This window comes from Nerophis lumbriciformis, linkage group LG07, assembly GCF_033978685.3.
Source record: "Nerophis lumbriciformis linkage group LG07, RoL_Nlum_v2.1, whole genome shotgun sequence".
Classification (NCBI taxonomy): Eukaryota; Metazoa; Chordata; class Actinopteri; order Syngnathiformes; family Syngnathidae; genus Nerophis; species Nerophis lumbriciformis.
In genome coordinates this window covers 33,944,083-33,958,612 of record NC_084554.2, presented here as the reverse complement: position 1 = coordinate 33,958,612, position 14,530 = coordinate 33,944,083, and the positions used below count along the sequence as shown (strand labels likewise).

Sequence of the window (14,530 nt, the reverse complement as noted above, 5' to 3'; positions counted from 1 at the left end):
GGAAGAGTGGATCGTGAGAATGACAGGCGGATCGGTGCGGCGTCTTCAGTAATGCGGACGCTGTATCGATCCGTTGTGGTGAAGAAGGAGCTGAGCCGGAAGGCAAAGCTCTCAATTTACCGGTCGATCTACGTTCCCATCCTCACCTATGGTCATGAGCTTTGGGTTATGACCGAAAGGACAAGATCACGGGTACAAGCGGCCGAAATGAGTTTCCTCCGCCGGGTGGCGGGGCTCTCCCTTAGAGATAGGGTGAGAAGCTCTGTCATCCGGGAGGAGCTCAAAGTAAAGCCGCTGCTCCTCCACATCGAGAGGAGCCAGATGAGGTGGTTCGGGCATCTGGTCAGGATGCCACCCGAACGCCTCCCTAGGGAGGTGTTTAGGGCACGTCCGACCGGTAGGAGGCCGCGGGGAAGACCCAGGACACGTTGGGAAGACTATGTCTCCCGGCTGGCCTGGGAACGCCTCGGGGTCCCACAGAAAGAGCTGGACGAAGTGGCTGGGGAGAGGGAAGTCTGGGCTTCCCTGCTTAGGCTGCTGCCCCCGCGACCCGACCTCGGATAAGCGGAAGAAGATGGATGGATGGATGGATATTTATTTATTTATTTTGATTAATCAATCCAACAAAACAATACACAGCAATACCATAACAATGCAAATCCAATTCCAAAACCAAACCCGAGCCAGCAACACTCAGAACTGCAATAAACAGAGCAATTGAGAGGAGACACAAACACAACACAGAACAAACCAAAAGTAGTGTAACAAAAATGAATATTATCAACAACAGTATCAATATTAGTTACAATTTCAACATAGCAGTGATTAAAAATCCCTCATTGACATTATCATTAGACATTTATAAAAAATAAAAATAAATGAACAATAGTGTCACAGTGGCTTACACTTGCATCGCATCTCAATATTTTTACAAAGATAAAATAAGTCATATTTTTGGTTCATTTAATAGTTAAAACAAATTGACATTATTGCAATCAGTTGATAAAACATTGTCCTTTACAATTATAAAAGCTTTTTACAAAAATCTACTACTCTGCTTGCATGTCAGCAGACTGGGGTAGATCCTGTTGAAATCCTATGTATTGAATGAATAGAGAATTGTTTTGAATAAGGAAAATATCATTTTTGAAACGAGAATCGTGTTGAATTGAAAAAAAAAAAAATCGATTTTTAATCGAATCGTGGAAGAATCGATATTGAATCGAATCGTGGGACACCCAAAGATTCACAGCCCTAATATTTATATTAATCCCCATATTAATATTTTGGTAATGGTACCAAAATGTAATTCGATACTTTTCTAAATAAAGGGCACCACAAAAAATAGCAATGTTGGCTTTATTTTAACAAAAAAAAAATCAATCAATCAATCAATATTTTATATATATATATATATATATATATATATATATATATATATATATATATATATATAAAATAAAATAAAAAATAAAAAATAAAAAAAAAAAAATATATATATATATATATATATATATATATATATATATATATAAATATATATATATAAATATATTCACTCTATATATACATATAAATAGAGACATTTACATATATATATACAGTATATATATATATATATATATATATATATATATATATATACTTTTTCTTTTTTTTAATCAAATGAACTGTTATTTTATATCCAATGAATCTCTTAGCAAGTATATACATATACACACACACATATATATATATTATATATATACACACATGTATATATACATGTATATATATATATATATATATATATATATATATATATATATATATATATATATATATATATATATATATATACTTTTTCTTTTTTTTAATCAAATGAACTGTTATTTTATATCCAATGAATCTCTTAGCATGTTTATCGTGTTGATGTCCACCAGTTAGAAACAGTCTAAAAAGTCCTTAAAAGCACAATACACAAAAAAAATACACAAAAACTAAATGAATAAAACACTACAATACAACACAATGAAAAAATTAAAATAAAAAAGACATATTTCTTACTAATTTAACATGGTTATCTTTTGTACAAAAAAATAGTAATTTCAGTAAATAGGGCTTTTGCCTTTGAGATTCAATAAATGTCTTGTTTATTTTGAAGTTCTCTTGCTGTTGTCCACCTAAACCTTTTAAAAAGTCCTCAAAAACGTAAAGTCATTACAAAAATGTTACTTATTGGAATTGTTCATTATTACGATGATTTGCTCACTTTTTTTATGTGTCTTTTTCCCTGTTGGGATTCAAGGGCACAGATGGAGAGTGGGTGGAAAGGTGGTCACACTTTTATGAGTCCACTCAGCTTCAGTCCTGTCTGCTCGCAACAGGGGCCACACACACACACACACACACACACACACACACACGCGCGCGCGCGCATTTAGTCCACTAATACACGCGAGCTACACTCAGCTTGTAACAAACTTGTGATGGATGAACTTTTGAAATGTTATTATGATTAACATCATTTATAAAATAGACTGTAGCTCTCAGGAGGCCATGTTTACTTCTGAGCCAATCAGGGCGGGGCTATAGAGTCAAAGTAACCAATCAGGGTGGGGCTATAGAGTCAAAGTAACCAATCAGGGCGGAGTTGCAGAATGAAAGCAGTTTCTAACAAACTTCCTGATTTCCTGTTAACTCATTCTTTCTTCTTCTCCTTCTGTCTTTCCTTTGTCCTTCCCTCCAAGGGGAGGAGCTTCTTTTTCTCAGAGGAGCCCTATAGGGTGTCATATAAGTGGGAGGAGCTTGTGCAAGAATGATGATGTTCCTGTCTGAGCGTCCATATTTGAAGGAAGGGTCAGGCTGTTAAACAGGCTGAAAGGTGGTGACCTCTGACCTCTAACAAGACTGCTGTCCATCCATCCATCTATCCATCCATCTTTACATTCAATCATCTTTCTATCCATCCATCTATTTTTACAACCAATCATCTTTTTATCCATCCGTCCATCTTTACATCCAATCCTATTTTTATCCATCTTTACATTCAATCATCTTTTTACCCATCCGTCCATCCATTTTTACATCCAATTATCTTTTTATCCATCCATCCATCTTTACATTCAATCATCTTTATATCCATCCATCCGTTCATCCATGCATCTTTACATCCAATCATCTTTCTATCATCCACCCATCCATCCATCTTTACATCCAATCATATTTATATCCATCCATCCATCTTTACATCCAATCATCTTTCTATCCATCCATCCATCCATCTATTTTTACAACCAATCATCTTTTTATCCATCCGTCCATCTTTACATCCAATCATCTTTATATCCATCCATCCGTTCATCCATGCATCTTTACATCCAATCATCTTTCTATCCATCCACCCATCCATCTTTACATTCAATCATCTTTATATCCATCCATCCGTTCATTCATGCATCTTTACATCCAATCATCTTTCTATCCATCCACCCATCCATCCATCTTTACATCCAATCATATTTATATCCATCCATCCATCTTTGCATCCAATCATCTTTCTATCCATCCATCTATTTTTACATCCAATCATATTTTTATCCATCTATCAATCTTTACATTCAATCATCTTTTTACCCATCCATCCATCCATTTTTACATCCAATCATCATTTTGTCCATCCATCCATCTTTACATTCAACCATCTTTATATCCATTCATCCGTTCATCCATGCATCTTTACATCCAATCATCTTTCTATCCATCCACCCATCCATCTTTACATTCAATCATATTTATATCCATCCATCCATCTTTACATCCAATCATCTTTCTATCCATCTATCTATTTTTACAACCAATCATCTTTGTATCCATCCGTCCATCTTTACATCCAATCATATTTTTATCCATCTATCCATATTTACATTCAATCATCTTTTTACCCATCCATCCATCCATTTTTACATCTAATTATCTTTTTATCCATCCATGCATCTTTACATCCAATCATCTTTCTATCCATCCACCCATCCATCTTTACATCCAATCATATTTATATCCATCCATCCATCTTTACATCCAATCATCTTTCTATCCATCTATCTATTTTTACAACCAATCATCTTTTTATCCATCCGTCCATCTTTACATCCAATTATATTTTTATCCATCTATCCATATTTACATTCAATCATCTTTTTACCCATCCATCCATCCATTTTTACATCTAATTATCTTTTTATCCATCCATCCATCTTTACATTCAATCATCTTTATATCCATCCATCCATCCGTTCATCCATGCATCTTTACATCCAATCATCTTTCTATCCATCCACCCATCCATCCATCTTTACATCCAATCATCTTTCTATCCATCCACCCATCCATCCATCTTTACATTCAATCATATTTATATCCATCCATCCATCTTTGCATCCAATCATCTTTCTATCCATCCATCTATTTTTACAACCAATCATCTTTTTATCCATCCGTCCATCTTTACATCCAATCATATTTTTATCCATCTATCAATCTTTACATTCAATCATCTTTTTACCCATCCATCCATCCATTTTTACATCCAATCATCATTTTATCCATCCATCCATCTTTACATTCAATTATCTTTATATCCATTCATCCGTTCATCCATGCATCTTTACATCCAATCATCTTTCTATCCATCCACCCATCCATCTTTACATCCAATCATCTTTCTATCCATCTATCTATTTTTACAACCAATCATCTTTTTATCCATCCGTCCATCTTTACATCCAATCATATTTTTATCCATCTATCCATATTTACATTCAATCATCTTTTTACCCATCCATCCATCCATTTTTACATCCAATTATCTTTTTATCCATCCATCCATCTTTACATTCAATCATCTTTATATCCATCCATCCATCCGTTCATCCATGCATCTTTACATCCAATCATTTTTCTATCCATCCACCCACCCATCCATCTTTACATCCAATCATATTTATATCCATCCATGCATCTTTACATCCAATCATCTTTCTATCCATCCACCCATCCATCCATCTTTACATTCAATCATATTTATATCCATCCATCCATCTTTGCATCCAATCATCTTTCTATCCATCCATCTATTTTTACAACCAATCATCTTTTTATCCATCCGTCCATCTTTACATCCAATCATATTTTTATCCATCTATCAATCTTTACATTCAATCATCTTTTTACCCATCCATCCATCCATTTTTACATCCAATCATCATTTTATCCATCCATCCATCTTTACATTCAATTATCTTTATATCCATTCATCCGTTCATCCATGCATCTTTACATCCAATCATCTTTCTATCCATCCACCCATCCATCTTTACATCCAATCATATTTATATCCATCCACCATCCATCTTTACATCCAATCATCTTTCTATCCATCCATCTATTTTTACATCCAATCATATTTTTATCCATCTATCCATCTTTACATTCAATCATCTTTTTACCCATCCATCCATCCATCTTTATGTCCATCCATCTGTTCATCCATGCATCTTTACATCCAATCATCTTTCTATCCATCCACCCATCCATCTTTACATCCAATCATATTTATATCCATCCATCCATCTTTACATCCAATCATCTTTGAATCCATTATCCATCCACCCATGCATCTTTACATCCAATCATCTTTCTATCCATCCACCCATCCATCTTTACATCCAATCATATTTATATCCATCCATCCATCTTTACATCCAATCATCTTTGAATCCATTATCCATCCACCCATGCATCTTTACATCCAATCATCTTTCTATCCATCCACCTTTACATCCAATCATATTTATATCTATCCATCCATCTTTACATCCAATCATCTTTCAATCCATTATCCATCCACCCATTCATCTTTACATCCAATCATCTTTCTATCCATCTACCCATCCATCTTTACATCCAATCATATTTATATCTATCCATCCATCTTTACATCCAATCATCTTTCAATCCATTATCCATCCACCCATTCATCTATACATCCAATCATCTTTCTATCCATCCATCCATCCATCTATCCATATTTACATCCAATCATCATTTTTGCATGCATCCATCTATTTCTCTATCCATTCAACTAATCATCTTTACATCCATCAATTTTCCATCATCCATCCAACTATATCTAATCCTCTTTCCAACATCCATATTTCCAATCACCCAACCAACTATCCAATCATCTTTCTATCCATCCATCCATCTCTCTATTCAATCATCTATTATCCATCTATCTCTCTAACTAATCGTCTTTCTATCCATCTAATCCTCTTCCCATCATCCATCTTTCCAATCATCTAACAAACTATCTAATCATCTTTCTATCATCCATCCATTATCATCTTGATGTCCAATCATCTTTCTATCCATCCGACCATCCATCTACCTCTCTATCCATCAATATTTCCATCCATTCATCAATTGAATCATCCATCAATATATCCATCCATCCATAAAATTAATCATCTGTCTATCATCCATCTTTCCATTCATCCATTTAACTAATCATTGTTTTATTATTAATCTATTCATCAAACAATCTTTCCGATCATTCAACCAACTATGTAATGATCATTCCATCCATCCATTGCTCTTTCTCTACCCATCTACTTTGTCTAATAATTATATCAATTTTTAATCCATCCATCTTCTATCAATCTTATGGGGTGACAATGCATGTGTGTGTGTATGTGTGAGGTAAATAATAAATGGGTTGTACTTGTATAGCGCTTTTCTACCTTCAAGGTACTCAAAGCGCTTTGACACTACTTCCACATTCACACACTGATGGAGGGAGCTGCCATGCAAGGCGCTAACCAGCACCCATCAGGAGCTCAGGAGCAAGGGTGAAGTGTCTTGCTCAGGACACAACAGACATGACGAGGTTGGTACTAGGTGGGGATTGAACCAGGGAGCCTCGGGTCGCGCACGGCCATTCTTCCACTGCGCCACGTCGTCCCTAGGTAACGAAGCAGCTTACAAAAGCCACACTTTACCGTATTGTCATTCATTTGCTGCTTTGTTCATTTCATCAGCAGGCAACAACACAGATGGAGAAAAAAGAAGCAAATAACCCTCCAAAAAACGATATATTTATAACACAAACAAACTGTCATTTCCTTGTGCACACACTTTTGTACTTCATACACTTATTAATAATTATAACCTTTACACCCACCCACGATTGTTTGATATTATGGCCTTGTGCTGCACTGTAGTAAATAGTTTATAAAATATATGTGCAACTAAAACCACAACAACACAATTCATGCTTGCATTTTTTTTATTTCACTATTTGTCCACAAACCAAAACAACATATGCTGATTATTGTGTAAATTACAACATTTCAGACACAAAAATAGCTTTGGTTATTTATTGCAAAACCCAAATAGTCATGACAATGATAATAATAATATATAGGCAAGCACATGTATATAAATAGACACTCATGATTTTGCCTAACTAAAAAGGCCTGTACAACAAAATATTCATAAATTAACATTTTAATCATTTTCATTAGATTTTTTTTTGTTAGTTCCAGGGCCGATACTCCGCATTTAAAACAGTCAATCCAGAGTAAGGGAAGTCTCTTTGACTTTTATTGTTGTCCAAAACGGATTCTTCAACAGATCCAGTTCTTGGAGAAAGAATTGTTGTGTCCAACAGTTGCCCCTCTTTTGAAGACAAACAACATGTATAATATTTTAAAAAAAAACACACACATTTAAAAAGGTTATATTATGTGCTACCAAATAAATCACATGTACATTACAATATAATATAGCGTATACATATTTTAAGGTTATGACTGTTGACTTACTTGTATGAGTTTTGGCGTGCTGCTTGAGGTGCTGCTCCTCCTGGAATGAAACCCCGCACAGGTCGCACAGGAACTGCTTGTCCTTGGCGTGGGTCCGTCGCACGTGACTGTCGTGGGCGGCGTGGGAGGCGAAGGCCTTCCCGCAGTGCTTGCACTTGAATGGCCGCTCTCCGGAATGCTGTCGGATATGCGTGCGCAAAATACTGGAGGCCGTGAAGGCCTGAAAGGAGAACAATGACAACATGCTTGAAATATTGTGTGAGGTAATTATGATCGATATTGTTTTTCAGCTACGTTGTATTTTTAATCAGGCGATAAAGTAGTTCCACGGAGCACAACTCTCATTCGTCGTTTTAGATGATTCAAAATACGTCTTTTCTACAAGTTCGTCTTTAAGGAAAAAAATACAATATAATATAAATAATATACGATAATATATATATTTTTTATATATCGCATCAAAGTGGGAGTTTTTCCAGCTTTGTTGTATTTTAAGTCAGGCGATAAGTATAGTTCCACGTATTACAACTCATTTGCCTTTTTGGATGATTTAAAATACATTTATTCTTAAATTTCATCTTTGGGGAAAAAAAATGACAGTATGGTTTAAATAAAATATGATAGTAATATTAATGCTGTTTTTAAAATAAGTTTGTCTTTCAAGTTGGTTGTACTTTTAATCAGGCAATTATGTATTTCTACGTATCACAACGGTTTCTTTTTGGATGTTTTAAAATACCTTTTTTCTTTAAGTTATTTACGATTATATTAATTCTGGAATTACTATACTATTACAGTTAGCTCAAATTTGACAAACTAAAAAAGCCATAATTACTTGTCAATGTTATATGAAAAATCAACTTTATTTTACAAATGCCTGGGTTTTGTGGTACAATGAGTCAATTACTCATAGAGAAAAGTAAAAAGGTGACTACAAATGCCTTAACACAATTCTATTTTTACTGGCATATTTTCTTATTTGCACGCAATGTTAGGATATATGGGACATTTAGTTGTGGCTACTATACATACGAACATAATTATGTCATTAAAAATAATCTGTTTTTTTACTGTAACATTTACAAAATGAGGCAAACAATGTAAATGATCAGTTGTATACAATAATGCAGTTTGTTCGAAAATGTGTGACATTTATTACAACTGCCAATTAAAAACATTTCGATTAAACATATATCGAATATGCCTGAATTTTGTCATTAAAATGTGCGATGAGGCAATACGACAATAAATGACTCATTAGTATGAATTATTTGATTTTTAATCAGGCGATAAAATAGTTCCACTTTTCAGCTCTCTCATCTATGTCTTTTTTGACGGTTTAAAAACAAACCTATTACTAAAAATACACAAGCAATACATTAATAAACTCTTTATTTGTGTTATTTATGATTACAATTATTTTAAAATTACTTTCGAACCATGTTTGAGTAATTAGTAGGCTAAAGTAAAATGGGAAGAAAAGTCATTTGAGGGTTTAATTCATGCGCAAGCGGGGGGGAAAGAAGGATTATGTTCAACAAAACATTCCCAGAGTGTTTTAAAAAGGGGAGGATGAAAAGAAGACAGAAGAAAAAAAGGCTCCTGCTCATAAACTAAAAGAATAATGTGGTCAGACAAAAGGGTGGGTGTACATCTGGCGATAATTAGCATGTAAGTGTCTAAGGTGGAGCGTGTCCGCGGAGGGACACAATAGGGACTGCCTCACGCCAAATGCGCCATGAAACAAGGAAGTGACTAAGTGGGGAGGAGGAGGGCGGACAGATATGACACCTTACAAAGATGGCGGATTTTCATTTCACTTCTCCACTTTAAATAATGTTTTTTTTTTTTTAAAGTTGACTTAAGAAAATAAATAACTTTGAAGGTCTATTCATGACGAGTTATATAACTAATTCCTAATTAAAACAAACAAATAAATATGTATATTTACTTACCTTGTTGCAGTAGACACACTTATATGGACGTTCCCCAGAGTGAACTCGCATGTGTTTGTTGAGGCTGGAAGACTGAGAAAAACTCTTTCCACAAACCGTGCACTGCAATAACACACAATGTTTACAAAATAATTATTAATAATAATCTGCAACGTTTTACATCTCATGTTTGGATATAGATTGCAGGACATTACTCACCCAACTCAGTATATAGTAAAAAAAAAAAAAGCTTCTTTTTTTTTTTAACCCATTACCCATTTTGGTATTAAAATGTAAAATAGTATAGAATAATAAAAAGTAAAATATTATAATTTGTCAAGCAGTATTTGCACATTTCTAAGTGAATAAAGGGTGCATTTCAAGGACAATAAGACGAAAAGGCCGAAAGTGATTTCTCCTTTCCTGTTAACATTGTGAAAGAGGGCCTTTTCTTATTTTTTTTCTGCAACTATTTTGAGCGCTTTACTAAAGACTACTTTAATATTTTCAAACAAATATGTGATTTTTTTTGGGGTCCAATTTTCATTGAAAAATATAATTTTTAAAAGCACAAAAGTTCACAATATAATAGTCATACTCCCACCAACCATTTTTCTTGATTTGAGTTTTATTGCAAATGTTTTGATACATTTGTAACAAACTATATTAATGTTCAGAATTATATTTACATATAGAACTGCATAACTCTTGCAAACCCCATTTAAATATAATATGTTAAATATAATACATTAATAATCTTATATAAAGCATTTAACAAATTATTACCGCCTAATCTACAACGTTTTTTTTATAAGACGAGTGCAGGCTCATAACTTGAGAGGCTTTGGATATTTCTTATTGCCGAGAGCTCAAACCACTCGGAAACGTTTTTGTGTGTATATATGCGGAGTAAAACTACAGAACAAACTGGACTTACAACACAAGCAATGCCAAACTATTAGTCGATTTAAACTATTATACAAACATGGGGTCTGGTTCAAATATAGAGATGAGGGTCTTTAATTTGACCTGCTGCTGTACTCTGTCTCAAAGTGTAAACATGTGCTCAATGTTTCCTTACCATTGTTGGCATTTTGTCTATTACCATTGTTGCTATGTTGTCTATTACCATTGTTGCTATGTTGTCTATTACCATTGTTGCTATGTTGTCTATTACCATTGTTGCTATGTTGTCTATTACCATTATTGCTATGTTGTCTATTACCATTATTGCTATGTTGTCTATTACCATTGTTGGTATATTCATTATTCCTACATTGTTGATACAAATTATTGTTACAGGGTAATAATTATTGTTACCTGTGGTAATGCCACGATGATACAACATTTGTATTATAATCCTTGAACAAAGTAAGAGTGAAACTCATGTGAATAATCACTGAATGGAGAACTGGGGGTGGGATTAAATAAATTATCTTCTTCCCACTCCCTTTCAGGCAAACTGGACAATCATGCATTACATACTGTACATTACCTTTTGCACTATATTAATTTATATTATTATGTGTTGTCAACATTGTACTTTTTATGTCATTGCCTGAAATAAATAAATGAAAAAAAAAATGAAAAAAATTTAAAGCTACAATTAGATCAAATACGTTAAGATTTTTTTTGTAGATTTGTGTAACATTTTAATGTATAGATATGAAAAAGGATCTTTACCCTCCACCGTTGTTATTTAATGCATATCCCTTATTTATAATATTTATATATTGTTTTGTTAAATATATTTCATTTATTATTCGTATGCACTTGGGTCAAGACTACATTTGACATAACAATTCAGCTAATTCTGAGTTCATATTAAGAGTTTTCATAATGGAGCTGTTCTTTCAGCACCACACTGTCTTTTATTGACTTTATTTCCTGTACCTTGTGAGGTCTGTGTTTCTCGTGGACGTGCAAGATGTGAATCCTCAGCCTGTCTCGCTTCTCGAAGGACCTGCTGCAGAGGTGACAAGGGAACTTCCTGTCTCCTTGGTCCACACAGCGAGTGTACTTGAGGTGTTTGTCTCTGTAGTATTTGTAGGCAAACACTTTCCCACACCTGTCACACTTGAAGCCTTCGCCAGAATCTTTTGAAACGACACAAATCCACTTTTAATGAGGAGAAGGACGCACAAAAGGGAGATGGTCTCACCTTCAGTGGAAGGAAGCAAGCTGTGGTCTTGTCCACAGTCCCTGAGTGTGAGCGGGATGCCCAGAAACTGCAGGTAAGAATCTCCATACCAAACCAGAAGCTCCTGCTTGGCTTTAATCTCTTTGCAGGCTTCATAGAAGATCTGACCCTGGATCTGCACTGCAATGAGGTTCTGCTCCTCTGGGAACCTGGCACACTTCACTAAGGACATCCAGTTGCCCGTCCCCCCTCTTCCGTCCACAAAATGACTCAAGCGTCCATTCTCAAACACCTGCAGGACAACATGAGCATATATAAAAAACAGCCTTCAATCACTTCAAGGTGAACTTTGGTGTCCTCTCCACACCTCCCACATGAGAGTGTTGTCGTCGTATGTTTTCATCTCGCTGGTGTTCACCAGTTTGCCTTGAAAGGGACCAAAACGTGTCCCCTTGGCCATGATTTTGTCTGTGAAGACGCCACAGTGGGAGACGTCCCCCCACGCCGCCTGCATGACGCTCAGACCTGCATGGCAGAGAAGTTGAATCACTTTCGTGATCATAAAACACATCAAGTGGGAATTCAATGTTGGTATTTTTACCCTGAGGAAGATCCAGAGTGTCTTTGTCAAGCAGCAGCATGTGGGAGTCTGCAAAAGGGGAATAGTTTGAGTGAAAATGAAGGAGTTGACTTCATTTGGAGATTTAAAGTGAGCAATTTAGAGAATTCTGGCTTTTTGGTTATTAAAGGCAAGCAGAAATGAGCTCAGTTTTGAGAAGTTTACATTTTACTCAATAAGAAAATGCAGAAATGTACTCAATTGATGATCTTAATATACAGATAACCAATCGTAGGTGTAGTTCTGTTGGGTACCAATCCTATATATGGAAACACTCTGCCTTTGATAGAATGTGTAGAAGCATTTTTAAAGTATTTAAAGTATATATATTTTTTATTGCTGCTTTTATTTATTTATCAGATGCCTTTTTTCCTGAATATGCACAAGCACTGTTTTTAATAGTATGTGATAATGCCTTTTATACTGTATTTTAATTGTTTTATGTAATATATGTGATTGTATGTCTACTTGGAAGTTGGAGTCTGTAATAAAGCTGGATTGATTGATTGATAGAATTGAATCAGTTTAGCTTTGTAGTAAATAAAGGCAAAATGCATGACATTTGGACTTTGTAGAAGAAAACAGATTAACTTAATTTGAAAAATTTCCATTTTTTTGTAAATAAAAGCATGTAAAAAATGTAAACTCAATTTGGAGGATTTTTTGCAGAAATGTACTCAATTTAGAAAATGTTTGACTTCTACATAAACACAAGTAGAAATGTCCACAAATGAGATGTTATTAGCTTTTTAATATAAGTAAAAGCAGAGACAAAATGGACTAAATGTAGAAAAACAAGCAACAAATCTAGAGGATTTTACTTTTCACTGAGTAAATTAAATTTAGGGAATTTTAAACTTTTAGTCCATACAACTGCATTCAATTTAAAGGACTTTACATTTCTATTCAATAAAAGCTCACATGAATGAAGTAAAAGCATGCAGAAATGAAATAGATATGGATACGGTACTTTTTAGATAAATGAAATAAATATGAATACTTCCCCACGTCTAGTAAATGAATGCCATTACGTACCTGATTTATCGGGCAGTTTGAGCCCGGATATGGCGTGCTTCTCCCGGCCTGCGGAGTATCCATACAACACCGTGAACAAATCATCCTCGCTGAAGTTGAAGCGGCCTTTTCCCGGCGGGGACGCCTGGCCGCGCGTCGTCTTCGGGGGCGACGTGGACGCGCAGCAGGACCTCCCGCTGGGCGGGCTGCTGAAGTCCGAGGACAGAAGACCCGCGGCGTGTTCCGCCAGCTCCTCCGGCTTGGACGAACGCAGCGGGTGTCCCTGCACGAGGTGGCCGAGGTAGGGAAGCCCCGGAGCGGGGAGCATGTGGTGGTGGTGGGGCGGGGGTTGCTGGAGGTGATTGAGGAAGGGGTGGAGAGCCAGAGAGGAGGTGGACTTCAGCAGGTTCTGAGTCCGAGGCAAGAGCTCCATATACGGATTGTGGTGGTGGTGACCAGGGTAGAAGCCCCGGGGGGGACTTGTCTTCAACATGTCCGGGTGTAGGTTCCTGTTTTGGGGGCTGAGGGGAGGCTGGAGAGGGTCAACGTGGATGGAGGAAATTAGGCTTTTTTGAAGGTCAACGTGGATGGAGGAAATTAGGCTTTTTTAAAATTTATTTTAACTAAAGAGTCTTTTATTCAAGAAAACAATGACACCAATTATTGCGAAATTAAAACTTTGGGAAAAAACGAAAGTAGGCATAATTTAGTCCCATAATATATATATATATTATTTAAAAAAAAAAATTTTAATTGAATTTTTTTTTTTTTTAATCAAAGGAAAACGACGATGGGCAACATGGAGAGATTGAAAATATATAAATAAAAAATTATATATATATATATATATATATATATATATATATATATATATAATATGTTTACATGAAGGATATCCTATGTATGTAGTTTTGAATGTACAGCATAACTAAAATTAAAAAAAAAATTTTTTATCAAAGGA

At 35.2% G+C, this 14,530-nt stretch overlaps 1 protein-coding gene and 1 long non-coding RNA gene across 2 annotated transcripts; one reads left to right on the top strand and one right to left on the bottom strand.

Annotated features, from left to right (window-relative positions):
• Positions 1 to 7,431: 7,431 nt before the first annotated feature.
• Positions 7,432 to 14,017, bottom strand: prdm14 (PR domain containing 14). Its single transcript, XM_061964743.1, has 8 exons — positions 13,591 to 14,017; positions 12,538 to 12,585; positions 12,304 to 12,461; positions 11,958 to 12,228; positions 11,690 to 11,892; positions 9,818 to 9,919; positions 7,863 to 8,082; positions 7,432 to 7,716 (listed from the first exon to the last, which is right to left on the bottom strand). The coding sequence occupies exons 1-8, from the start codon at positions 14,000 to 14,002 to the stop codon at positions 7,574 to 7,576; spliced, it is 1,557 nt and encodes a 518-aa protein (XP_061820727.1). The 5' UTR covers positions 14,003 to 14,017; the 3' UTR covers positions 7,432 to 7,573.
• LOC133609229 (uncharacterized) lies at positions 7,984 to 12,306 on the top strand. Its single transcript, XR_009815680.1, has 4 exons — positions 7,984 to 8,125; positions 11,698 to 11,770; positions 11,838 to 12,030; positions 12,086 to 12,306. It is a non-coding gene; the product is annotated as an uncharacterized lncRNA (long non-coding RNA).
• Positions 14,018 to 14,530: the final 513 nt, after the last annotated feature.